Raw genomic sequence first — 27,993 nt, 5'->3', positions numbered from 1 at the left:
GTGTATTAAGTGTATGTGAGTGTGTGTTTACCCCCTCCGAGCGCTCAACTGTGGCCGGGCTCCTCCAACCAACCACAATTCTGACATTTAACTCCGGAAACACAAATGCAAGCAGCGCTGCGTTACCTCTTAAAGCGAGACTAAACGGCGAGGCGTTTGATCAGCTTTCAGGCGGCGGTAAGTAGACGCGTAAACCGGGTCGATTTGATGACATTCACTGCAAAGGGGAACAAAAAATCCACTCCCAACTGGTTGGTTTTGTCTAGAAGCGAGGGAGGGATATCAACATGGCGTCCATGTAGCTTACAAACCAGCCAACAAGAATGTCTAGGCACGGATGAAGGTTTTATCCTCCATTTGCAATTCGATTGGGATATAATGTGAAACGTCGCGTTAGGATTTTGTGAAACGACGTCAAAACGGCTGGCGTGTTTACGATGCCGTCGCGTTTGTAGTTTTGTGACTCGTAGACATGCGTTTGTTGTTTCTTTTTGGCACTGTGGCCGATTACACGATTAGCGCAGGATCTGATTTATATCACTAATAAAATCATCATGTTTTCAATCAAGATAATCTCTTGAATCTGTATGTTTGTGTGATTTCGTTTCCTAGCGCGTTTTGCTCCGATCTGCACGTACATTCCAGCACTCTTCTTGTGGATCACATGAGCTGCTGGTAGATACAGAGAAACATCTGCGGGTTTTTTTTTTCATTCACTGGCAACATTTTAAGAAGGTTGGAATGGAACATTGTGATAAAAAGTTACAATTGTTACAAATAATAAAGTTACATTGTTACTTTAGTAACCTTTAATGAGGAAGCCGCTGGTTCCCATCCGTATTGCGCAATAAAGCGAACAGGTCTTGCCTGTCACATCAAATTAGTTGTAAAATACAAATGAATCAATGTGAGTTATTCGCCCCCCCCCCATCCCCACACACACACAAAAACATTGCTTGGTCTCAATTTTTAGACAACTGATTTTTGCAGACAGTTAAACATAAAATTCATTTATGGCATTCACAGACAATTTTCTTGGTAGCATTTACATTGAAGTTCTCTGTGCATTGGTTAATGCACAAACTAACAATGAGCAATCTATTTTTAGTAGGGCTGTCAAAGATTAACAGCGATTAATTCTATACAAAATAAAAGTTTGTGTTTGCATAAATATGTGTGTACTGTGTGTGTATATATTATGTGTATGTATAATATAAAAACACACATACATGTATGAATTTAAGAAAACTGTTATTTAGGTATATTTTTTATTTATAATATAAAATTTAATGTACATGTAAATTAGGGCTAGGTATCGATTCAGAGGTTCTGGATCGATTTGATTTCGATTCATAAGCTAACGATTCGATTCTTGGTTCGATTCCGATTCTCGGATTGATTTTTATACTCGATTCAACTCAATGAATATAGATTTAATACAAATACTATATTTATTAAAAAAAACAGTGAACATAAGTTTACAAGTGTGTAATTAATAAAAGAAATTAAGAGCCAACAACCTGTATATTACACTTTTTTATTTTAGATACACTTGGGTACATTAAAACAGAACCCATCTCTAATTTTCAAATGCATACAGTTATGTTAAATACATTACAATTTTGATGCAAAATGAAAAATGTATGCTGAAAAAAGTCAAAACAGTCGCATTCCTTGATCAAACAGGATCAGGTTATTTCATTTAAAAATATATATATTTTAAATCGACCACGTTTAAAAAAAAAGACGATTAATCGAAAAATCATTTTTTTTGCCCAGCCCTAATGTAAATGTTTCTTAAACACAACCATTAATATATATATATATATATATATATATATATATATATATATATATATATATATATATATATATATATATATATATATATATATATATAGTTTGTTTATTTATTTATATTATATACACATACATACTTATGTATGCGATTAATCGCAATTAATCTTTTGACAGCCCTATTTTAAAGAATTTATTAATATTTTATAATGTTAGTTAATACCAGTATAATTTTTTTATTCATGTTAGTTGTCAAGTATACAAACACAAGTGTGCATTTAAAATAATATTAGTAAATGATTAAATTAACACTAAAATTAATAAATCCAGTGGAAGTATTGTTCATTGTAAATAATGTAGTAAACTAATAATAACATGTTAACTAATAATAACAGGTTAACTAATAATAGCAGGTTAACTAATAATAGCAGGTTACTATTTCCAAATAAAATCTTTTAGAGTGTTTATTGATTTAATTGCTATTATAGGAAACTTTGGCAAGTCGGCTTTCATGAATAAATGTCAGGTACAGAATATGAATCAGCTTTAGTTCTGTGTAAGAACCATGGGTTCATTGTAGACGCCTTTACTAACAGTACAGTATGTGCAACAGGAATAAATGTGACATTTTTATCTGTTCTTCGTGACACACGAACAGCAAAAATACTGCAGGCCTTTGTTTGCAGATGCAGAAGATGTTTTTATAGAAGGCTTTTTATAGAAGCACTTTTGCTCTTCACAAACATTTTGACATGATGTTGGGAAGGACTCAATTTAATATTTCTTTTCTGTTTTTTCTGGCTTTAATGATACTGTTTCAGACAAAGCTGAATATGTAACCTGGCCTGTTTTATATGAAAAGGTAGATAGTTGGGTGCTCCTCTGTATCTAATAGGGTTGTTTACACCTGGGGATCACAAGTGAATGATGGCTAATACAGGTGTCAGACATATTCATTATACATATTCTTTGATCAGTAGGAAGTCGTTATTAATCTAAAATCACTGTAAGTTTAAGTAGTTTACAGCATGCATTTGAAAAAGCAGCACTTGTCAAACATATTCATTATACATAGTCTTTATTATCATGAAAAGGTTTAAAGGAGACAAATCACAAAATCTGACTTTTTTCATGTTTAAGTGCTATAATTGGGTTCCCAGAGCTTGTATCAACCTAGAAAATGTGAAAAAAGACCAACCCAGTAAACCATTCTCTGCAAGCATGTGAAAAATAGGTAATTTGGCTTCCCTTGTGATGTCAGAAAGGGATAACACCTCCCCTTAATCTGCACTATCCAACCACGACACTGCTATTTAATGCAGAAATCAGCTCATTTGCTCTTTAATGGACACACCCAAAAACGGCACATTTTTGCTCACACCTACAAAGTGGCTATAAGAAATGCTATAATAAATTATCTATATGCTATTTTGAGCTTCACATACATACTCTGGGGACACCAAAGACTTATTTTAAATCTTAAAAAAAAAGTCTTGTGAAATGTCCCCTTTAAAGAACAGCAATATAAATATACTTGTCAGTGTCAGAGGTATTTCTTTTTGTGTTATAATTGAGATGGCACTTTTAAAGGGGAAAAAATCTATTGATCAGTCAATCCAGAAAGTGTGGTCCTCCATGATGCGTAATTTGATGCCCTCACTGTCAAAACTATCAAATATTTGCATTTTGCTCTTTTATATGCAAGAACTTGAGCTTTCAATCCTGTAGTTTGTTTACCACGGGTAGCGTGACTTATTCTGGTTTTGTAAACCATGAGTTTGAAGCAGGTGTCTCTGTTTGCTACAGGTCAGAACTGGCTACAATGTCGAGGTCGGTGAAGAAGAGGCAGGCGGACCCCAAAGTGGTTCAGTACGTGTGGTCCGCAATCGAAGTCATCCGGAACCAGAAGCAGATCGCAAACATGGACAGAATCTCAAAGTGCGTGCTTTAATTGATTCTCCTTCATTGCCGACAGTGGATTAGAAGAAGATGGTTGAGATGTCTAAGAGCTGTGTGTGTGGTTTGATGCAGGTATTTAAGTCGCGTGTACGGGATGCATCCAAAAGACACGGCCAGGCAGCTGGTCCTAGCGGTGAAAGATGGGCTGGTGGTGGAGACCCTCACTGTTGGGTGCAAGGGATCCAAAGCTGGGATCGAGCAGGAGGGATACTGGCTGCCCGGAGATGAGATGGTGAGACGTCAGACCATGTCTATTTTAAATATAAAGCGTTTAATAGATACCAACCCCCTAACACTATTAGGATGTAAGCAATTATAGGAAACATAAAGCCATATAGATCCAACAATGACTCTATACAGTAGATCATCATTTGTTGGCTCTTTCAGCTTATGTGAACAAAATAATGACTTCTTGACTTTAACATTCACACTCCATATACACTGCAATGCAACTTGGTGATGTTTCAGGCCCTTCACCAGCACACAGAGACATTCCTCTGCTGTGTGAGACAGAGTGTTTAAAAGAAACCGTGTTTGTTTTTGGGGTTGGGTTACAGCTAGAAATATACCTCTAGGCTTCTTCAGGTCCAAATACGACAATACGAAGCCTATGTGTGGTCAACAAACTGTGTGTTATTATGAAACATTATTATGACTCCTATATAGAAGCACAGGTTAAGGCAGTGGTTCTCAAACTTTTGGCGTGCACTCCACTCCCCCTTACAGTATGTAGGGTGCATCCCTTTGCACCACCCTCCCAAAGACAATTTATGACATAAAGCTTAAAATTTGAATTAAACAAAAAATATTTAATGATACAATGGATGTATATTGAATGAATTATAAAACTTCCCCCCGCCCGCCCCAGTTTGAGAACCACTGTCTAGTGTACATTTTCTGCGAATGCTGTTACAAACACCTGTCACCCACCCGCGTGTCCCTAACATGAAACACCATTGGTTAGTTTGAGGATTTTAACAATGTTTTTTGGATCACTTGCAATCGCAGGAGCAGATGTCAGAAGAAGTCAAGGTACGTCCATATCAAGTTGCTGTGATTTTCTTAACAACATAATCTGCCCTATAGTCTTTGTAACCTACATATGTACAGCACCTGAACTGAATGCAGCTTTTTTACAGTGTCTTAGCCCATAGGACTTCCCTCCAAATCCGTAAAACTGAATCTTGAAGTCATGTGCTATATACTTGTATATGTAACATTTCTATTGATAAGAATGTTACTGTAGATACTGGTACCAAAAAAGCTTCATTATGTTCAGAGTTGGGCTGTGTGGGGTTATCCTGCATCTTTGTTTTGTCATTGGATGCTCAGTATTAGTGATTTCTCTCTTTTTCTAGCCCTTTCTGCTCTCTGAAGCTCCTTTTGCAGATGTGCGTATGTTACACACACTTTATCAATACATATTTTGTTTTTAGAATCTACAGTGATTTTTGACTCTTGTGCAAGATTTGTATGTCAATATCAAGATCATCTCTCTGTTCTCCAAGTTAACATGCTGATACTTTAGGGTTAAGGTCAGGGGCAGAAATTACATTAAGGGGTGACCATTTTCTTCTCCATTTGGTTTGGGGCGTTTTCACCTTTGAGTCTATATATAAGACAATATTACATGTTTTTTCAGAACCTTGACCTAAACCATCATATGTTATGCAATAATATGCGTAATTATGACTATATTTTCTATATATATAGTTGTGACATGGCATTTGTGACCAGGCCAAGCCCCTCGTGATTTCTGACCCTGATTTAGACCCATTTTAAATATAAACTTTTTACTTGTGGAGAGTACAGTATACTTATAAAAATAAAGGTGCTATTTACACACTGCAAAAAGTGATTTTCAAGAAAAAAATGTCTTGGTATTTTTGTCTTGTTTTCAGTAAAAATATAAAAAAATTCTTAAAGTAAGATGCTTTTTCTTGATGAGCAAAACGACCCAAGAAAATAAGTTTAGTTTTATCACTTAAATATCAAATTTAAGTGATTTTGTGAATAAAACAAGCAAAAAAATCTGCCAATGAGGTAAGCAAATTTTTCTTGAATTATATATAATTTTCAAGATTTTTTTCTTACACCATTGGCAGATTTTTTTTTGCTTTTTTTATACACAAAATCACTTAAATTTGATATTTTTGGTCTAAAAACTAAACTTATTTTCTTGGGTCATTTTGCTCATCAAGAAAAAGCGTCTTAATTTAAGAATTTTTAGATATTTTACTGAAAACAAGACAAAAATACTACGATTTTATTTCTTGAAAATAATTTTTTTGCAGTGCAGTGGTGCCACACTGTAAAAAATTACTTTCTTACTGTCTTGATTTCAGTAAAAATATCTAAAAACATTTGGTTTCATTAGCTAACATTAGTTAATGTATTAACTAACATTAACAAACCATGAGCAATACATTTGTTACAGTATTTATTAATCTTTGTAAATGTTAGTTAATAGAAATAAAGCTTTTCATTGTTTGTTTATGTTAGATCACAGTGCAATAACACACATTAACAAGATTTTAACAAAGTATTAGTAATTGTTGAAATTAACATTACCAAAGATTAATAAATGCTGCATAAGTGCAGTTCATTATTAGTTCATGTTAACTAATGTAGTTAACTAATGTTAACTAATGAACCTTATTGTAAAGTGTTACCAAATTTTAAAATTAAGATGTATTTTCTTGATGAGCAAAATTACGTAGATAAAATAAGTCTAGTTTTTAGACAAACAATATAAAATGTAAGCGAATTTGTGCTTAAATCAAGCAAAAAATCTGTCAATGGAATACATTTTTTTTCTTTTTTCTTAAATTAAGTGTTTATGAAAAAAGTACATTTATTTCAAGAAAATTTTTCTTATTCCATTGGCATATTTCTTTGCTTGTTTTCAGCACTAATTAACTTAAATTTTATATTTTTTGTTTAAGAACTAGACTTATTTTTCTTGGTCATTTTGTTAAGAAAATACATCTTAATTTAAAATATATATTTTGACTGAAAACAAGACATTTTTGTGCAGTGCATAGAAGAACTATTTTTGGTTCCTCAAAGAACCATTTAGTCAAAGGTTCCTAGAAAAAACATTTCTACATACTACTTTATAATCTGAAGAACCTTTTTAACTACAAAGCACTTTTTTGTAAATCAGAAAGGTTCTTTATGGAACCATTTAGCCAAAAATGGTTCTTCTTTGGCATCGTGATGCACCTTTATTTTTAAGAGTGTATTTGTTTTAAACTGTGTTTACTGCCTATAGATTTTGTAAATATTTCATTCATTATAACCAGATCTGAGAATGTGTTGTCTGACTGTTTTGTAGCGTAGATTATAGAGATGTTTAAAGAGGACAGTGTGAACGTGGTGAATGTGATCGTGGCATGTGAGAATGTGACTGATCACCGTTCCCTACACACATTATTTCGTCATATACACGGTTTGATTTAAATGGCCATCAGTTAATTTGTTAATTTTGTTCTTTGGGATTTGTACGTCTCTTAAGTGTTCATTTAAATTCTTTAAACTTCTTAATCCAAGTCCTGCTATCTTTTTTTTTGTTACTTTGTTATAACATTAAGATATCCAGGACATATTAAAAAATGGCCAGTTAAATTTAACCAAAAATGTAACTTCTTATTTGATCAAACATACACCTGCAATCTTCCGAGTAATCCTTGCTTGTGTGTCAGATCTGTATTTGAATAAATCAATGGGGTTTGTATTCTTCGTTGGTCTTTTGGAGAATAGTAGTGACTGCTAATCGAATAAGAGCAGCCCTCATACTCTGTTTTTAAAAAATTTAAAAAGTACCTGAAGTCTTAGAGTTAACTATATGGAAAATAAAATACAGAATTATTTTCCACAGAGATCAATTTGGCCTGTATGTTTTTACTGTATATAACATTACAAAGTAAGAGGGCTGCTCTTTGATCTCTTCCCCAAGATCTTATTTGCAGGATATAAAGGGGGAAAAACTGTTCCTGAATCAAAGATCTTATTGGTGGGAGTTTCACTGGGTGTGTGGGTCAGTACAGTGTGGCCCAGGAGGGCGGGGATGTGCATTACTATCCTCTGTGTGTTTTAGGACTGGGAGGCAGAAAGTCATGACTGGTACTGCTTTGAGTGTCATCTTCCTGGAGATGTTCTGGAATGTGATGGATGTTTTCGTGTCTATCATCTCCGGTGTGTGCCTGAGGACCATCGGCCACGGGACACCACCTCCCATTGGCAGTGTGGCATCTGCAGGGTGAGTTTGGAAAGACTTTTGAAAAAAGGACTTCTGATTGGATAAGCCATGTCAAAGCTGTAGTAGATGATTATCCATTAATCCAGTGGTTGTCAACCTTTTTAGGGCCCTTACCGCTAGGGCTGTCACGATTATGAAATTTGTCTGACGGTTAATTGACTAATAAATTGTGCGGATTATGACGATTAATTGCCTGTTTTAGTGCTTTGACATTTCATTCTCAAACATTTTTTTTTTGTTTATGAAATAATTTTCACACGTTGTTGTGATTATTATAATTAAATATTTTGCAAGGTTTTCCTGGCAGTAAATATTAAAACACATAACATATATTTAAAAGTAAGCTGATAATGTCTAATTTATACAGGCGCTCCCCCTTGTGTTTTTAGAGAGATGTGCAATCATTGCGGTGATCTGAAATCATCTCAATGAGGTCAAAAAAAAAAAAAGTAAATTAAAAATTAGCTAAATATTTACATTCTGATTTACATTCTGTCTTAATAATATGCATGATATTTTCCCCTTCTTTTTTTATAATATTATTACATAATTAAATAGCATGTCACTTTAAGCCAAATCACAGATTTGATTTGACTGGACTATTATTATAATATTACTTCTAAAACAAAATATAAAAAATTTAAAGGCTTGTCAATGAGTGTGTTTACATGCATTGCACAGAATAAGCGGATAACTATTAAAAATCTGCTTATTATAGAAACTCTTTTCATGCATTTACATGCAAATCAATAAACCATCTTTGCAGAAAACTGCATTTACATGCGACTTGGAGATTTATCAGGTTTCTCGCAGGCAGTGACGTCACCGGGGTAATGAGCAAAAAACTGCCTGTGCCGATCGGTTTTTGCTAATGCCATTTATGGGCTTTCCCCGATAAAAAAGACCCCATGTTTAATCAGTTTATTAAGCATAATCGACGTAAGACTGGGCATAGAAACGCACTCATTGTCTATTTTTATTATAATTATATTTCGAGTTTCATATTATTGTGTTTTATTTTATGACGTTTTGTGTAAAAAGCGGTAATTTTGTTTTATTGTTATTCTAAAAAGCATTTTCCTAACGCTTTCGTCTTGTGTGGAAAAAGTGGGCTGGGACGTGTTCTGCGGTTGCTATGCACATGGTTGCAGACTGTATTTAAAGTTGAATGTCTTGTCTTGATTTTTGGTGTTAACTCTCAAATGCCCCCCCCAAGAACACCTGAACTCCTTTAGAGAATTAGTAGACTGTCTGCTTAATATCTACTAACACTTTATTGTGATGATATCTCAACAGACATTCAACTGTCTATAAGTATCTTTGCAGGTGCATGTCAACTTATTCCACTAACCCAAACCTCTTTCCTAACCCCAACCCTTACAGTCTACTAATAGACCACTTTCGTTTTTGCAAACAGAGATTACGTTTTTTTTGTGGGCGGGGCCAAACTGGTTGCAGAAAGTGACTGCTCCATAGTAGCTATGAGAAGTGTTTTAGCATTAAGCCGTGATTTTATGGATCCGGTGTTCTGTCGAAGTCTGATTCCCCTATGTTTCCCTTTAGTGCAATGTTTCTTATAGCGTTTTAATCACGTTACGTTTATTTTTTAGATAAATAAAAAGTTTAAATGGCTTGGCTATTGATATGCATGTATGTAATGTAAATGTATTGTTCTTTTTTGCTAAATCAATTATTTTTACAGTCTGAATCGCTAAAGTACATATAGAAGCAATACTATCATGTATTATATATAATAACGTTTATTAAATATTTCATAATTTTCCTGTTTTCTATTATTTCTTCCTTATATTTATAGCCTACGCGTTTGTTCTAAACTATTATAAAAGTATTATGTTTAAACATACCTTAAAAAGGCCCGTTTATACATTAATAACACTACATCATGTGTGTGCTATATTGATATATTTATTAAGTATGTAAACATAATAATTTTAGAACAAACAGGAAGAAGACATAAGCTAAGATATAAGGAAATAAAAAGAAATAAAAGAAAACGAAAAAATTATGAAATATTTAAAAAAAAATTATATTATTTCTTTTTCAGTATAAAAAACATTTATTCTGAATAAATTATAATTGTAACGTGATAAAAACGCTATAAGAAACACATGGAGGGAACAGACTTCGACAGAACACCGGACATCTTCTCTAATTATTTTCTATTCTAATTATTAAAAGATTTCCAGATGATTTCCTCGCTCCATTCTGTCCGTTTAAGGGCTTATTGCAAACATAAACACCTACGTTTATCTTCAAATGGTGTCTTCGACGATGGTATTCCATAAAAATGAAAGCCATCTTTTTTTAGCATTTCTATTCTGACACTTAACAGCACAACAGGACATTTTCTAGTGAGTTATCTTGTTCTTTTCACTCGTGTCTAATTCATTTCCACTGTTTTTCTGCAACCGCATTGCGAGCGCAGTTTGCAGTGACGTAACTGTGACGTCTACTCGAAATTGGTCTATACACTAATGACAGTTAGTTGACATATAGTTGCAAATTATTGAAAGTTAGTTGACATGTAGTTGCAATGTTATTTCTAGTTAGTAGAATGTCTAAAGTGGACTATCAAAATAAAGTGTAACCAAAATCATCCTACATAATGTAAAGAACATTGTTAAAAATAACCTTTATATATTTAATATTGACTGAGTAAGATCATATCAAAGAATGAAATCAAACTTTGATGCCAAATCTCATAATATGTAAGACTTTATTCTGGATTTCACAGACAGGGTGATTATCAGTGGCGGCTGGTGACTGCTACAACACACATGACCGGCTACATACATGTTGTGACAAACTTCGCATTGAGCGCCCTCGAAAAAAAAGTCACCGGCCGCCACCGTTGATTATATTTATGAAGATGTCAACCAGATGATTTATGCTGTAAACTGTTTTTCTTTCATTGTCAGATTTTATAAAATGAATTATATTAATTTGCCAGATGCTTAAAATGATCAAAAACCCTATTGCTTTGTTCTGACAACTTTGTACCATTGATTCAATGTCAAATCTAGAACTTCACATTCAAAACGTTAAAATGTATTTCTGAATGCCCTAAAAGCACAGATAATCATGTGGTTAAAATGTTTTGCGGTCTTTATTAACAGGGCAGTAAAAGGAAGAATTTGAACAAACAGGATATGACGACATACCTGAAGTTCATTCTCGCTCGCATGAAGGAAAGGGTGCGTGTCATAGTTCTCTTCACACTTCCAGTAAAACATTTGATAAAATCAAAGCATCTTTTCACACCTGTATCCTACTTGGTATTAATCTACAACTTGTTTCTTTACGCGTAGGCTGTGGACTTGCACAAGAAAGGTAAAGAGTCGAAGCAACCCATATACAAAAGACTGATTCACACACCTCTGGATGTGGATAACATACAAGAGGTATTCAATTCGTACTCCACAATCAGAATCTGTAAAGCCGCAGGGTACGAACTGATCTCCCATCATCCTCTGTATGTTTTTCTGCTCTCTCTTTTTCCACAGAACATCTCAGAAGGGAAATACAAGACCTTCGAAGAATTCAGGGCTGACGCTCAGCTTATAGTTCACAATATATGCATTTTGCACGGAGGTGAGCTGGTCTGAACCCGCAGTGATGTGATTTATGAAATAGCACACAAACACTTAACTCGAGTGTCAACTTGACCGATTTCCCTCGCTCTCTCTCAACAGTGAACAGCGATCAAGCAGAAATTGCCAGACTTCTCTATAATGACACGTGCCACGAGGTCAGAACACATGAACAATGGTGTTTAAAACTTATTTAATGCACTTACATGGTTACGGCTTTGCTGTTTGGGTTTTGAAACCATATTGCGTGAAAGATCTAGTGTAAGTAGGATTAATTGAAAATAAATAAATAAATTTTAATGCAAAGGTGTTGTCCAGCTACACCTCCCTTACGAAAAGTAACCATGGTTTCAGTTTAGTTAAAGCAACAATGGTTCTGCTACAAAAAGCCATAAACGCCATGGTAGCACAATGGTTACTTTTCGTAAGGTTTATATTACACAAAATGTTAAATGTTTATTTATTTGTAAGTTGCTTTGGAAAAAAGCATCTGCTGCATGAATAAATTTAACGTAAATGATGCAATTGTTTTTGTTTTCCAGCTAAACGAGTTAATGTTGTGCCGAAATTGTTTCTATCTCTCGAACGCAAGACCTGAGAACTGGTTTTGTTTCCCGTGTGTAAGTGCACAGACACTTTTACTCCTGTAGGTTTCCATGCGATTCATACTGTAAATGTAAGTCATTTAAGGGTGTTTGTCTGTGTGTAGAGTCCAAATCACGAGCTGGTTTGGGCCAGGATGAAAGGGTTTGGTTACTGGCCGGCCAAAGTTTTGCAAAGGGAGGGCAGCCAGGTGGACGTCCGTTTCTTTGGGCACCAGCACCAAAGGTGAGGCCCAGGTTACTTTAGATATAAGAGAAATTAAGAGTAGGTGACCATTAACAGAAACATTATTAAAGATGGTAGATAATTGTGTATTTATTAGCAACGCAAATGTCATTGGTTTGAATCCAAGGGAACACACATACTGATATTAAGGTGTAGATTTAATGCATTGTAAGTTGGTATGTAACTGGTTTATATAGATGTTTTTGCCTTTGAAATGACTTGTGCTGGATACTAAAACCATGCTGTGTCAATAACCTCCTTAAAGGGACACTCCACTTTTTTGAAAATATGCTCATTTTCCAGCTCCGCTAAAGTTAAACATTTGATTTTTACAGTTTTGGAATCCATTCAGCTGATCTCCGGGTCTGGCGGTACCACTTTTAGCATAGCTTAGCATAATTCATTGAATCTGATTAGACCATTAGCATCATGCTAAAAATAACCAAAGAGTTTCAATATTTTTCCTATTTAAAACTTGACTCTTCTGTAGTTATATCGTGTACTAAGATTGACTGAAAATTAAAAGTTGTGATTTTCTAGGCAGATGTGGCTAAGAACTATATTCTCATTCTGGCGTAATAATCAAGGACTTTGCTGTCGTAACATGGCTGCAGCAGGCGTAGTGATATTACGCAGTACCCGAAAATAGTCCCTTCTATTGAAAGATACTAAAGGGACTATTTTTCGTCGGTCTTAGTACACGATGTAACTACAGAAGAGTCAAGTTTTAAATAGGAAAAATATCGTAACTCTTAGTTATTTTTTAGCATGATGCTAATGGTCTAATCAGATTCAATGGATTATGCTAAGCTATGCTAAAAGTGGTACCGCCAGACCCGGAGATCAGCTGAATGGTAAAAATCAAATGTTTAACTCTAGGGGAGCTGGAAAATGAGCATATTTTCCAAAAAAGTGGAGTGTCCCTTTTAAAGTTTCTGTGGTTTAAAAAATTTTGACAATTTGTTTTATTAATGTGAGGTCACAAAATAAATGCATAATAATCATGAAGGTATAGATAAAGTATTGCAAATCAAACAGTTGTGAATGCTTATAATGTCATTTCATCTGTCCATCAGTAAATTAAATCATGAATCAGAGATTTAAAAAGCAAGGCAAATTCTGAAGTCGAAATATACAGAAACCCATCTCCTTCAGGCCAGTTTTTACATGCACATAATGATGGATCAGGTCATAAAGCAGCCTTGTGTTCTGCCGCAGGGCTTGGATTCCCTCCGACAACATCCAGGATATCTCTGTCAGCGTGCAGCAGCTGCAGGTGAAGCGCAGCGCTGGCTGGAAGAAAGCATGCGAGGAGCTGGAGCTTCATCAGAGATTTGTCAGGGAGGGCCGCACCTGGAAGGGGAAGCTGGAGGAGAAGAACGATAGATCAGAAAGGCACGAAAGATCAGAAAGGCACGATAGATCAGAAAGGCACGACAGACCAGAAGACAGACTGGAGGAGGCGGAGTCAAGCATCTCATCCACATCCAATGAGCAGGTGAGGTTTGCCTGTCGCTCTCTAGTCATGTGTCCGTGCTACATTTACATATACTCTTATGCTGCGGTCATACTAGACTTTCAGCATGCAAAAAAATATGCAGACCTTTGCGTATTTGGCCAGCAATTGGATATGATGTCATGCACTAAACTATTGTTGGGTTTTTAATTCACACATCATAGATTTTGAAGTGCTTGCACCATATTAAAGGTGGGGTGCATGATCTCTGAAATCCAATGTTGATATTTGAAATCACCTTAACAAACACGCCCCTACCCCTATAGAATCTGGTCCTTCTTTTGATTGACCCACCCCACACGTATGCAACCCAGGCAACGATGTTGGTTAGTAGACACGCCCCTTACTGCTGATTGGCTACAAGTTTGTTTTGGTACTCGGCCCGACTCACTTTTTTAAAGCGTTTTTCAAAAAATCTTGCACCCCGCCTTTAATGGACTCAATGAATGAAAAGTGGAAATTTTAGTATCTTTATATTTGCATTTATTTATTTAGCAGACACCTTAATCCAAATGTTAGTTTATTATTTAAATAACATAAACTATTAATATTATAATTGATTAAAAGTTAATAATATGTAAAGCAACTTTTATGTTACAATGTGGTTAAAAAAAGTAAAGTATCAACTAAAAAGTATGATACAATATAAGTTCATGTTTAATATTGTTTGCTTTACCAAAATGTTGTATTGTGGCAATATTAATATTGTCGACTATTAAAAGATTAACTTCCTGTTATATTGTGTTTGTGTTGTTTGTCGTTTTGAATAAAAGCCATGTTATTTGAACATGTAAATTGGCAAGTTTTTTTTATTCAGCATCTGTCTATCTAATTTTTCTCTGGCCATCTTTATTTCCTTCAGGCAAAAAGCAACCAAGAACCCAAAGCTAAGAAAAGCCGTCGATCTCAAGTCCCTGAGCCCAAAGAAGAGGTTGGTAAAATGTTCTTGTAGTGAGTAGTGCAGGTTGCTTTGGATAACCAATACATAAAATAAGTATATGTATTGTAAAATAAGACTAATACCATGCACGGTTCATCTGACCTGTACCATCTCCCGCTGTTATTTTAGGAACCCGAGCCTGAGGTGGAGGCCGTCAGCTCCAGTCAAGAGATTCAGACGAGCATTTCCAATCACCCCGAGCGTATGTCCGTCTCCACCCAGACCAAAAAGTCTGGCACGTCGTCTTCCTCTTCATCCTCGACTCCCCGCATGATTCACAAAGGCACGCAGACGGTCAACGAAGGCAGCTGCCAAAACATGTGCCACGACAAATACACCAAGATCTTCAACGACGTTAAAGAAATGATGAAGGCAGAGAACAAACGAGAGACGGAACGTGTTCTGAAAGAAGCTTTAGACAAGGTGAGGAGGAAAATTTATATAAACTTGTTTTGCTCTCTGGCACCCTCTTGTGGCAAGAATCAAACATTCCCTTTTTTACTTAAAGGGATAGTTCACCAAAAAAACGAAAGTTTTGTCATCATTTACCCACCCAAGTTGTTCCAAAGTTGTTGAAGAATGTTTGTAACCAAGCAAATATGGGGCACCATTGACTTCCATAGTAGGAAAAAGTAACACTATGGAAGTGAATGGTGCCCCATATCTGTTTGGTTATTAACTTTTTGTAATCTTCAGTTGTGTTCAGCAGAACAAAGAAATTTCAAAAGGTTTGAAACAATATGAGGGTAAGTAAATGATGACAGAATTTTCATTTTTGGGTGAACTATCCCTTTAAACTGGGATTATCGTGAAGCTGTGTAATATAACTCAAAAATTGACCTCTCACGGTCCCCAGTTTCTAAAGTTAGCACCCTAACAGTCGAAAACAAGTCAAGTAATCATCTTACTTTGGTATGCGGTTAACTTTCCAGTTGCGAGCAGAGATGGATGAAGAGAAGAGGCAGGCGGTAAGCAAAGCCATGTCAAGCACACAGGGCGAGATGGAACGAAAGTGCAAACAAGTGAAGGAGAAGTGCAAAGAAGAACTGATGGAGGAGATGAAGAAGATGGTAGCTCAGCATAAACAACTTTTATCCCAGACCAAGAAGAAGCAGTGGGTGAGTAAACCTTCACAGCACCTCAGGGTTTTAAAAGCCTATCTATGACTGAAAGTCTAATATTCTGATGTATCTGAATGTATTCAAATGTGACTCGTTGGTAATATTTAGTAGCCCACAGGCAGATTTCAAGTCTCTCTTATGCTTTGAGTGTAGATTTTTTTTTATTGCTTAGACAATCACTTTTCTAAGAAGTCCAAATTGGCCTCTCATGATGTTGTTTGTGTATATACAAACTATTTATAGATTGCCCTGTTGCTAAGAGATAATTGTTCTTCCGCAAGTTATTCACCTGAACTTTAAAGTTGTCTTCTGGGAATTGTTGTAGCTTTGAGAACAGCATGAGAGCAATTATTGTTTATGTCAATACTAAGAGTGTGGTTTGTGTTGTTCTTGCTCAGATTAATCTTTTTCCTGAATCAACATCTTTCTTTAGACCTTTGCCCTAACCATTTAAAGGTACCCCAACTATGAAGACTTATATGCTTTAATAATTTACTTTAAAGGAAGACACCGTTTTTCAATATTTTACTATGTTCTTACCTTAACTTAGACGAATAAATACAAACCTATCTTTTTTCAATGCGTGCACTTAATCTTTGTACAGCGCGTCGTAAATGTGTTACCATTTAGCCTAGCCCCATTAATTCCTTAGGATCCAAACAGGAATGAATTTAGAAGCCACCAAACACTTCCATGTTTTCCCTTTTAAAAGACTGTTACATGAGTAAGTATGGTGGCACAAAATAAAACTTGGCGATTTTTTTAAGCGAATAAAAAATGAGAAGTATATTGTATGGTGGAAGAGCACTAATATTACTGCGCCCGAGGTCGAAGTGCTGCAAACTAAGTGCTCTTCCGCTACACATGTATCCGCTTAAAAAATCACCACGTTTTATTTTGTGCCACCATACTTACTCGTGTAACTACTCATGTAACAGTCTTTAAATTGGGAAAATTTATAACTTTAAAAATGATGATAGTAACACATGAAATATTTTCATTACTTTAAATCAACAAAAAAAAAATGTAATACTAATTTTAACCTACAGAGGACGCCATTAAGACCTGCTGCTATATTTTTAATGAAATGCGGACCAAGTACTGCCACCTGCTGTCTGTGTGCATTTATAACTCTCATCTTCTGTTTCACATCATTTTATAATCTACCAATTGAAGACTTGTTCATCACGTTTACCTCGCTGTAGCCAGTGGCGTAGCAAGTGAGTCCCGGGCCCATATGCAAAAAAAATGTATGGGCCCCTAAACCAAAGCCCCCCCAACCTTGCCCGTTGGCACTGTTAACTGTGGCACGCAGGTCTGTTAACAACATAAACTTTTAATAAGGTAGTGTCGTGGAATTTTAGCCGCATCAAATAATACTCACTAGGAGCAAAAGTCAAGGATCACACAGACACACTGTCGACAGAATTTTCTTTGTCTGAATTTTATATATTCTGCAGAATAGGCTCTCACCCCCGTGGTGCAAGAAGTTTAAAAACCTAAGAGCCCCGATTACAAGGCTGAACACATATTTATAGCAAGATGCTGAAACACGTATAATCATCAGTTACCACGTCATTTAGAGAAACAACCTTCAATTCGTCACTGATTAAGAAACAAACAGTTAAACATAAATCTAATGACATCATAAAACATATGTCTTGTTCTCAGTAAACTCTACCGTTTACTGGGTTTCTAGCTAAATGATTCATTCGTTATCTTATCATATAGGACTGCACATGATGTTTAAGTCCTTGGACATTTGTACTTGCTGAAAAGACAGAAAGAGCATAATTCTGTACGTTAGCAGAAAAACATGATTCTCATGTGAAACACACTCAATGAACTTTGTAATTAAAAAATGAAAAATAGGATGAAAAATAAAGCATAATAATATGAAAAGAAAGCATAATAAAATCCTCCACTACACTCCTCCCTTTTTATGATTTATTCATAACTTCATTTACTGTCATCGTTACGTAGCTCTGTTTATTACCCTTAACCATAGTGTGCATATAGTTCTGTGCAGTTGGAAAAGTAAAAATGCACACACACATAGTATGATCATGAACCTCATTTTTGAAAGAAGAAGAATAGTTTGTTTTCTTGAAGAAATTGAGCACAGTTAGAGTTGGGGTCGTGAGCCCTTGATGATTCCGGATTGAGCACAGTTAGAGTTGGGGTCGTGAGCCCTGAGCACAGTTAGAGTTGGGGTCGTGAGCCCTTGTTGATTAATTTCCTTTGTAGGTTCGGGTTTGGTAGGACCACACGGTGCAGTCGTGCCAAGCTATCATTAAAGATGTCGTGTGCGTGTGTCCAAACCAAACCCAGAATACTGGAGTCGTCCTCCAATACTTTGTGAGCTGTTGCAGTTCTCTCGTGTCGTTCTTCGTATAAACTTGCAGTATACAGGTATCTGTGGTTCCCACCAATACGAAAAAGTAGTCCGTAGCAGTCGACTAGCCGTCCTCCCTTTGGTTTACACCTTGCAGTCCAGGACCAACCCTCCGGCAATGGGCAGCGTGCACCCATGTGGCATGCTCCGCGACCTTCACAGCGGTGTGAGTCGTCAGCAGAACCTGAAATGGCCCCTCCCACCGTCTGGCTTTCCAGGATTTCCTCCTGAGGTTCTTTACCACCACGTAATCCCCTGGTTTGATGTTGTGTAATGGTTCTTCTACTGGACGGGGTAGGGCTGATTTAACCTGCTTTGGAGATATTTTGAAATACAGAGGACATAGAAATACAATATTGCAGCATGTCATTTTCATTTTGAAGAGTATCGCATGTCACCGTGGTCCCCATGTGTCAACCTAGCAAAATGGGAATAAAAATGTTTAGGTAAGCAAGGTTTTTGATTTGGACCCATCCAAATCCCTTCAGGAGTTTTGGTTGCTCCACACGATTTCCATAGAGCTATTTCTGTTGGAAGAGAAAATGTTTGCATGCTTATTAGTAACTCCTGTGGTGTTTCGGCTTCCTTTTCCTGGGAAATCTGTGTAAGAGAAACGTTTTTGTTAGTAGTCATGAGAGATGCTTCCGCATCCGTGCGTGCATTTCCTCTGGAGATCACGTCCTGTTCCTTGGTGTGTGCTTTGCATTTGCACACAGCTATTTGAGAAAGGAGTAAAATTTGCTATAGGAGAGAAACTGTCAGTAAAATCAGCAGTCAATGTAAATGGTTATAGATTGATTAGTAGCAAGTTGACAAGCTTGTGTTAGTGCATGCAATTCAGCCACCTTTGCAGATTTCTGAGGTGGTAAGCATCCGGATTTCACTACTTCAAAGTCAGACACAACTGCCCACCCCATCCTATCTATGCCTCTGTCATCTCTGGAAGAGGAACCATCCACATAATATGTGAGGGTGCATTTAGGTATGGGTGTGTCAGCAAGGTCAGGCCTTGGTGTGCATACTTCCCGTAGGGCAGACAAACAACAATGTGGTGTACCTTCATCAGGTGTAGGTAACAATGTCGCCGGGTTTAGCACTGTACATCTTTCAACTGTGACATTAGACATCTGTAACAATGCACAGGAATAACGCAGCCATCTTGCTGCAGACAAGTGAGATGTGCGCTGTTCAAGCCCTGAGACATCCTGGTAGGCCCCTGGCCACCGCATCAAGGCGTCCTGAAAAATATGCAACTGGTCTCAACTTGTCACCATGTTCTTGCAACAAAACAGATGTCATACAGCCATTTCTTTCATCCACCATTTGAATAAAAGGCTTTTTTTTTTGGATATGGCAGCCCCAAAGTGGGTGCCTGCTGTAATGTCTGTTTTAGTTCCACAAATGCCCTTTCAGCCTTCTCTGTCCATTCTAGCTTCTCTGATGGTGCAAAAGGTTTCTCATAAATCATGTCATGCAATGGTTGTTGCATCTCAGAATAATTAGCAATAAAAGTCCTGCAATATGATGTCATACCCAAGAATGACATCACCTGTTTCTTTGTAATGGGTTTTGGTATGTTAGCTATTGCCTCTATTCTCTTTGGAGAGAGAGACTTACCCATAGGTGTAATTTCGTGTCCTAGAAAGGTTACTTTCTGGACAGAGCACTGTACCTTTTTGGGGTTGACCTTGTGGCCCTCCTCAGCTAGATGAGTGAGCAGCCGTATGGTGTTGTCTGTGCACGACTGCTGAGTCGGTGCCGCCACCAAGAGGTCATCCACGTACTGCAATAAAGCAACATCATCATCCAACACAAGTGTCTGTAATGAACAATGCAAGGCGGAGTTATAAATCGTGGGGCTCTCGCTATACCTCTCAAATGTAAAAGCAAACCAAAACTGGCTATCAGGTTGGACAGGAACACTGAAAAATGCATTCGAAATATCCACTACACTGAAAACCACTGGCCATCAGCTGGTATCTGTGAGAAATTGTGTAAGGGTTTGGCACGTGAGGTGCTCTTGCTTGTACCACAGCATTTCCTGCTTGGAGATCTTGAACAAACCTCCACTCTGTGGGCTGACCTGCATCCCTGACTTTTTGTACAGGAAAAATGGGTGTTCTCACAGGTGAGTGTGGGCAGGGAATAATTATCCCAATAATGCCTAAAATACTGGCCTTATCCCCTCAAGCGCCTCCCTTTTCAGAGGATATTGGGGTTTACATGGTCTATAATCACTCTTTGGGGTGATAGTTACTGGTTCACACCCTTTAATCAAACCCACATCATACTTGTCTTTAGCCCACAGGTAATCAGGTACATTGTCAAGAACTTTTTGCGGTAAATCAATACTAGCACACGTCATGTGTACTGACAAACTGTTTTGTGAGTTGAAATCTGCAGAAACAACTTTCTGTATTACAACTCTCTCTCTCTCAGCCATGAAAAAGCAGCATAATCTCTTCTGTGTGCTGATAACTGCTCTGAGAACTGTATGCTATCTGCCAATGGTTCCCAATCAACAGCCTCGCTGCAGGCCTTTGCAAATTCACCTGCATTTCTAATGGCTGACTAGTATTTTTTGCAATGGAGATGTGGGGTACTGAATTGTCAAAATCAAAAATTTGTTCCTGCTTTCCTGTCAACTGAACGAGTGCCACACACCATGAGTCATTCCAGCATATATGGGTTATTGTCAAGCCCTCGGTTTTTATAGAGAACCATTTTTCTTCCCACTCTCGCTCTGCTGTCTCAACAACATGAGCCGTGCAATGCATGTTATCAACTGGAATGACCTCGCTGGTCTGTGGCAATCTTATCTTCCCTTCAGCAAACAATTCTTCACTCTGGAAGGCCCATTCATACACATGTAACACATACAACAGAGACACACACATATAGACAACATTCTGGGATCCCAACAAGAAATACTCAGGCCTTGGTTGTTACATAAGATGCTAGCATTCATTTTACACATCAAATCCCTCCCCATGAGGTTTACCGGACACGCGTCAGATAAAAGGAACATATGCATGAACTCATTACCGTCATGCATACAACAGAGTGGAGCAGTAAATTCTTCCCTCACTATATGCCCCGAAGCACTCATAGATGAGTTAAACTGCCCACTCAAGGTGACAAATGGGAATTCATCTTTGCGTATGACAGAGTTGATTGCACCAGAGTCTACCATAAACAACAATGCCTGTCCCTCAAACATTATTTCTTCGAGAGGCAGTTTAGAGATGTTGCCTCTCGTTCAGCATCAAGCAAAGCAAGTTCTTCATTGCATAGAGCTTTTCTTTCCCTTTCACACACATCAGAAAAAACAGAATTAGCAAGCAGATAATATGGCATTTGAACCGCAGAAAAACAAGATTGGACTTACCCGCCTCCGTACGATGCTCCCCTTCCCCCTCCTGGCTTCAGTCACCCTTTTCCTTATACGCCGGCAAGTTGCCCGCGCCCGCTTGGGATTCCTCCGTCCCTTGAGTTTTCAAGAAATGGAAACATTGTTTTTTTTCAAATGTCCTTTCTGTCCGCAATACCAGCAAACATTTTCTTTCGGATCTCCTTTCCTCTTCTCTCATTCTCTCTGCTGCCCGTTCTCTCGGGAGCGTTGTCCTTGCGAAGAGAAATTGCGTTGTTATGTTGTGGCTGTGCCCATTCTCCTATCTTGGCAAAAGCTGAAGATAGCTGTTTCTCTGGTGAACGGCTTCTCTGCTGTTTCCTTAGGCCTTGCCTCCCGTTCCGTCTTTATCTGAACATCATCTTTGTCCTCTTCAAAAGTGCTGTCAAGGATGTGGATGATCTCTGATTCTGGTCCACGTGGCAGTTCTTGCATCGGCGGTGGCGGGGGTGCAGAAGGTGGTGCTTGTCGTGCTGGCTGTTGTATCTGTGCGGCTTGTTGAGCTGGTTGTTGTATCTGTGCGATTTGTTGAGCAGGTGGTGGTGGAGGGCGACGTTGTGGAGGGGGTTGGAGGTCATCGTCCAGAAGCGGTACCCTTGTGAATTGGAAATGTACCCCAGGTGGGGTACGTGCAGGTGCATAGGGAGGAGGGAAAAAAAAAAAGGAAAGTTAGGTTCATCATGTAATGAATCTGATGTAGGAAAAACATTTGCTTAATGTTTAGCTCTGACTTAGTCTGAGTCAGCTCGTCCTTGGTTCTTATCTTACTCTGTGCTCTCATTTCTCTGCCATCCGCAATGATCTTTTCCCTTAATAAAGTGAGTGCTTTTACACTCAGTGTCCCTTTAGGAGGAAAATTATACCTTTTCTCCCAGATGTTTACGCTTTCCAACGCCCCCGTGCCCTTCGATTTGATCACTCGAGCATACACACCATTTTCCAGATCCATTGACTTTGTACTCCCTTTCGAATTACCCTGACCCATGGTCACGAACGAAATAACGCTTACCGTATTATCTATTCAGATGCCACCACAACGGTTCTTTTCCAGATTCCGTCAGCCTTGACTTCAGAACTGGTTGAGACTCTCCCTTCCCTTAGGCCTGGGGTACGGAGCCCGAGACCTCTTGTCTCAGGGGTGATCAGTCAGTCTCTCCCAAACCTGGAGTCTACAGCTGTGGAATCCGCATCCTCGTCGCCATTATTGTCGTGGAATTTTAGCCGCATCAAATAATACTCACTAGGAGCAAAAGTCAAGGATCACACAGACACACTGTCGACAGAATTTTCTTTGTCTGAATTTTATATATTCTGCAGAATAGGCTCTCACCCCCGTGGTGCAAGAAGTTTAAAAACCTAAGAGCCCCGATTACAAGGCTGAACACATATTTATAGCAAGATGCTGAAACACGTATAATCATCAGTTACCACGTCATTTAGAGAAACAACCTTCAATTCGTCACTGATTAAGAAACAAACAGTTAAACATAAATCTAATGACATCATAAAACATATGTCTTGTTCTCAGTAAACTCTACCGTTTACTGGGTTTCTAGCTAAATGATTCATTCGTTATCTTATCATATAGGACTGCACATGATGTTTAAGTCCTTGGACATTTGTACTTGCTGAAAAGACAGAAAGAGCATAATTCTGTACGTTAGCAGAAAAACATGATTCTCATGTGAAACACACTCAATGAACTTTGTAATTAAAAAATGAAAAATAGGATGAAAAATAAAGCATAATAATATGAAAAGAAAGCATAATAAAATCCTCCACTACACTAGTCAAATATTTTTACTTAAAGGGTAGATTTATATAAAGGAGAACTAAATGTTTTGGGTAGTTTTTGACTCGTGACTATCTTCTCCGCCTTCTCTTTTCTCTTTGAGGCCCCACTTTTATATTTGTCCATCCTTAATGTTCAAGTAGATAGCCGCTATAGTAACCTCTCACGTTGTGTTTTCTTTTTTTTTTTTGGCGCAGCGATGCGTCAAGTAAAAAAATTATGGCGTGGTAGTCTACGGCAGCCGCGTAGTGCAAAAAAAAAAAATAAACGCAAACAAGAAATGACAGAGAAATTAGACATTACGGAGAAATAAGAAATCACTACACATGATATGAATACAAAAATATATTTATTGCTGCCACGAAAATTTTTTTTTATTAAAAGCTGTGGCGGGCTTAGGGCCGGGCCCCCTATTGGCCCGGGCCCATTTGCACGTGCATACCCTGCATGCCCAAGCGGTAATAAAATGAGTTTTATTGCAACCATTTGACGTCATGTATAATAGTGACGAAAACAAAATGGCAGCCTCCGATTAAAAAAGATTTGTACTGTTTTTATTTTTACATTCATATTGCCAAACCCAGTGTTAATCTATTAAACCATTGATGTGTTTATAACACTTGAGGGTGAGTAAAATGAACTATAAATATTCCTTGGGAATCAAACTCATGACATTTGTGTTGATAACACAATGCTCTACAACAGAAAATGAAAAATGAGTGTCAATGCACCAACCCTAGCCATAAGTCAAACCTGTAGCTCAGTGTGTTAGCAGAGCAAAAGTCATAGGTTCGAACCCTAGGGAACAGACACACTGATAATGTATAGCTTGTAATACATTATAATGCGTTTGCCAAATATGAAAATGTAAACTGTAATCCTTTAAAAAAAATATGATTGGTTAAATATGTATCTAGAACCAAGAGGGATATTGATTTAGTAATATTACAAATCGCACCCCCTTTTACCATTTCTGTATTTTAAAAATTGACACCCTGATTATAAATTTCAGTGTTATAACTGCGAAGAGGAGGCGATGTATCACTGTTGCTGGAACACTTCATACTGCTCCATTAAATGCCAGCAGGAGCATTGGCACGCCGACCACAAACGTACCTGTCGCCGGAAGAGATGAGACGCACCTGGCCACGCCCACTCTCTAGACTCCTCCTCTGCAAGCCACGCTATTGGATAAAGCGCTTAAATTCTTACCACCTGGATTCGTCATCTGTAGCCAGCATTTAAAACCCCAGCTTTCTAAAACACTTAAAGTGGGACATTTTACCCGAAGTGAATGCTAACCGGGCAGTGAGTACAGGATTTTACCCGGAGACGGTTTTATGTTTGGATTTTACTTTTCGTATCTTCTTTTGCTTTTAACCCTTTCATTTGCTGTACAATGGAAAACAGCCTCGCTTGCGTACAGACTAGCTAAAATGTGAAGTACTCGTCTTCTTTTTAAATGACTTAATCTTAAGCTATGTAGATATATTTGACTTTTTATAACGAGTGAATCATGTCAGCCTCCTGCATTGAGTGAAGTTGGTGCTTTTAAAGTCGACGGTTGGTTTTTATCAGTGGTTGTGATGTGATGTTTTTTGGGAACAGGGTTTAAAGATGGCATGTCATGTCTGTCTGAATGATACAATCTTCCATTAATGAATATGCACATTTCATGGTTACGTTTTTTTTTTTTTTAATAGACCTTTTCATTTTTAATGAGAAAACTAAATTATGTGCTAATTTTGGGTCCATTTCTGTAGCGTACATGTATTAGATTTTCGCCAAGCGGGATCTTTAGTGAGGTTCGTGTGTGTAACTTATCCTAATTTTTTTGTGTGGGCATAACCAAGTCCTTACAGATGAAATGTGAAAATAATGTGATAATCTCATTAAATAGCAAAATTGAGATCAGAAATGAGATCAGTTTAATTAAACAATCAGAAAGGATCGCTAAAGGGTTAATTATTAAGCATGACCTGACATGGCCTTCTGCACTTTGTAACCTGAGGGAAAAGTTTAAAGGCATAGTTCACTTTAAAATGAACATTTTGTCATCTTTTACTCATCTTCATGTTGTTCTAAATCTGTATGATTTTCTTTTTTCTGATGAACACAAAAGAAGATATTTTGAGAAATGATGGTAAACACACAGCAGATAGTGACCATAGACTTCCATAGTAGGAATTAAAAAAAATGATTTTAAAGGAATTTAATGGGTACCTTCAACTGTGTGCTTACCATCATTTATCAAAATATTTTCTTTATCATTTATCACAATACTCCCATAATATTTTTGTTCCTACTATGGAAGTCAATGGTCACTATCTGCTGTGTGTTTACCATCATTTATTAAAATATCTTCTTTTGTGTTCATCAGAAAAAAGAAACTCATACAGGATTAGAACAACATGAGGATGAGAAAATTACAGAATTTTCATTTTAAAGGTGCAGTGTGTAATTTTAAGAAGAATCTAATGACATAAATGCAGTTTTATATTCATAACTATATCATCAGTGGTGCATAAAGACATTACAAAATGAATCATTATGTGTTTATTAACTTAAAAATAAGACGTTTTTATCTACATACGCCGTGGGCCCCCTTACATGGAAGTCGCCATCTTTTGTCGCCATGTTTCTACAGTAGCCCTAAACTGCTTTACAAAGTCACTACTATATTTTGTCTTAGACAACAACATGTTTATCCTGTGGCGGCTACCGTAGCTTGTATTTCACAATCTGACGGCAAGATGGCGCTAAAATGTACACCTTTAAAGGTGCAGTGTGGAAATTTTAGCGGAATCTAGTGGTGAGGTTGCGAATTGCAACCAACGGCTCAGTCCAATGCTCACCCCTCGCTTTTGAAACACATAGAGAAGCTACATTAGCCGCCACCGGACAAACATGTCATCATCGGAGACAACTTAGTAAAAAAAAAATTGTCCGTTAAGGGCTTCTGTAGAAACATGGTGGCTCCAAAATGGCGACTTCCATGTAAGGGGACCCTCGGTGAATGTAGATAAAAACGTCTCATTTTAAGGTAATAAACACATAACGGTTCATAATGAAGGGTCTTTATACACCCCTGATAATATAGTTTTGTATATTATTTTGCATTTCTGTCAAAAGATCCTTTTAAAAATTACACACTGCACCTTTAAAGTGAACTATCCCTTTAAAGGATAGTTCACATAGATATATACATTTTGTTACCTAGACACTCATATAGTTTTAAAACCTATTATAATTGGTTGTTAAAGGGATAGTTCACCCCCTCAAAAAAATCTCATTTACTCACCCTCAAGTTGATATAAACCTGTATAAATGTCTTTGTTCTGCAAACACAAGATATGTGTAATCCAGCTTAAAGCATGAGCACCATTGACTTCCATTGTATTATTTTTTCCTACTGTGGAAGTCAATGGTGCTCATAAATGGTTTGGTTGCAAACATTGCTCAAAATATCTTCATTTGTGTTAGCAGAACAACCAAATTAATAAATGGGTGTATCAACTTGAGGGTGAGTAAATGATGACATCATTTTTGGGTGAACTATCTTTTTAAGTATAATATCCAAATTTCTCTTAATATGAAATAAAATGTTTTTGGGTGAACTACTCTACTACTTAAATGTCTAAGTAATTATTGCAATAACAAATGTTTAATGCAAATGAGGTTAGCTGAGGTATTTGTTTAAATCTGAAAAACCAGCTGAAGGCTATATAGGGTGACCTGAGGGCTTTTGGTGTTTTTGCACAGACCTGTTTCTATGTGCACCTTTATCTTTTATCTCTAAAGTTCTGGATGTGTTTAAAATCACACATTTACATCCAGGTTTCTGTCTTTGCCCCAACCTCACTGTTGCACTACATGTAAATAACTGTTCGCCGCTAACCGTGACTGATGCCGTTTGCACGTTAGCCTATGTACATTTCATGAACGCATTACCTATGTATTTGATAAAAAAGGTCTGTAAAGAAAAAATATTTGTGATATAACGGTAATATGTTCCATTCCAGTGTGCATGATGAAACCAGCTTGTGTATACCTTATTTTCAGATCTACGTTTTCCATTCTTGCGTGTCATCGGTGATGTCTCCTTTTGGTTTTGTAGGGTGATTTGAAGCCACTTTGTAACTGCAAGTTAACCCTTTTATAAAATGTATTTTTTAACCTTTATTTATGCGGACAGAACAATGACTACTGAGAATTCCCGACACCCGGCGAGAAGTTTGCTTTAGGAACACCTGTTTTTCATGTGCATATGTGGTGTAAACGTTTTCTCCTTTCTGACATCCCTGATGTCTCTTCTGCATTACATTATGTAACAGTACTATGTATAAATAAACATATCAACCGGT

General features: G+C 37.2%; 1 protein-coding gene across 4 annotated transcripts; it reads left to right on the top strand.

Annotated features, from left to right (window-relative positions):
• The first annotated feature begins 12 nt into the window (after positions 1–12).
• Positions 13–27,993, top strand: zmynd11 (zinc finger, MYND-type containing 11). 4 transcript variants are annotated; one of them, XM_065258462.2, is made up of 17 exons: positions 13–177; positions 3,604–3,735; positions 3,829–3,988; positions 4,765–4,788; positions 5,115–5,147; positions 7,856–8,017; positions 11,155–11,232; positions 11,347–11,439; positions 11,542–11,629; positions 11,731–11,786; positions 12,171–12,248; positions 12,338–12,456; positions 13,675–13,954; positions 14,835–14,903; positions 15,042–15,335; positions 15,845–16,030; positions 24,642–27,993. In XM_065258462.2, the coding sequence occupies exons 2-17, from the start codon at positions 3,620–3,622 to the stop codon at positions 24,762–24,764; spliced, it is 1,959 nt and encodes a 652-aa protein (XP_065114534.1). In that variant the 5' UTR covers positions 13–177; positions 3,604–3,619; the 3' UTR covers positions 24,765–27,993. The 4 variants fall into 4 exon arrangements, with proteins under 4 accessions (XP_065114534.1, XP_065114535.1, XP_065114536.1 ...); XM_065258463.2 differs by lacking the exon at positions 4,765–4,788; XM_065258464.1 differs by lacking the exon at positions 5,115–5,147 and having other exon boundaries at positions 14–177.

The sequence above is a fragment of the Paramisgurnus dabryanus genome, chromosome 22, assembly GCF_030506205.2.
Source record: "Paramisgurnus dabryanus chromosome 22, PD_genome_1.1, whole genome shotgun sequence".
NCBI lineage: Eukaryota > Metazoa > Chordata > Actinopteri > Cypriniformes > Cobitidae > Paramisgurnus > Paramisgurnus dabryanus.
This window is presented reverse-complemented; position numbering and strand designations above follow the sequence as displayed.

Excerpts from the sequence above, each read along its gene's own strand:
- zmynd11 (XM_065258462.2), top strand. The coding sequence starts at position 3,620 with ATGTCGAGGTCGGTGAAGAAGAGGCAGGCGGACCCCAAAGTGGTTCAG. Across the intron at positions 8,018-11,154 it reads GGCAGTGTGGCATCTGCAGG|GGCAGTAAAAGGAAGAATTT; the intron begins GTGAGTTTGGAA and ends CTTTATTAACAG. Across the intron at positions 12,457-13,674 it reads TTTGGGCACCAGCACCAAAG|GGCTTGGATTCCCTCCGACA; the intron begins GTGAGGCCCAGG and ends GTTCTGCCGCAG.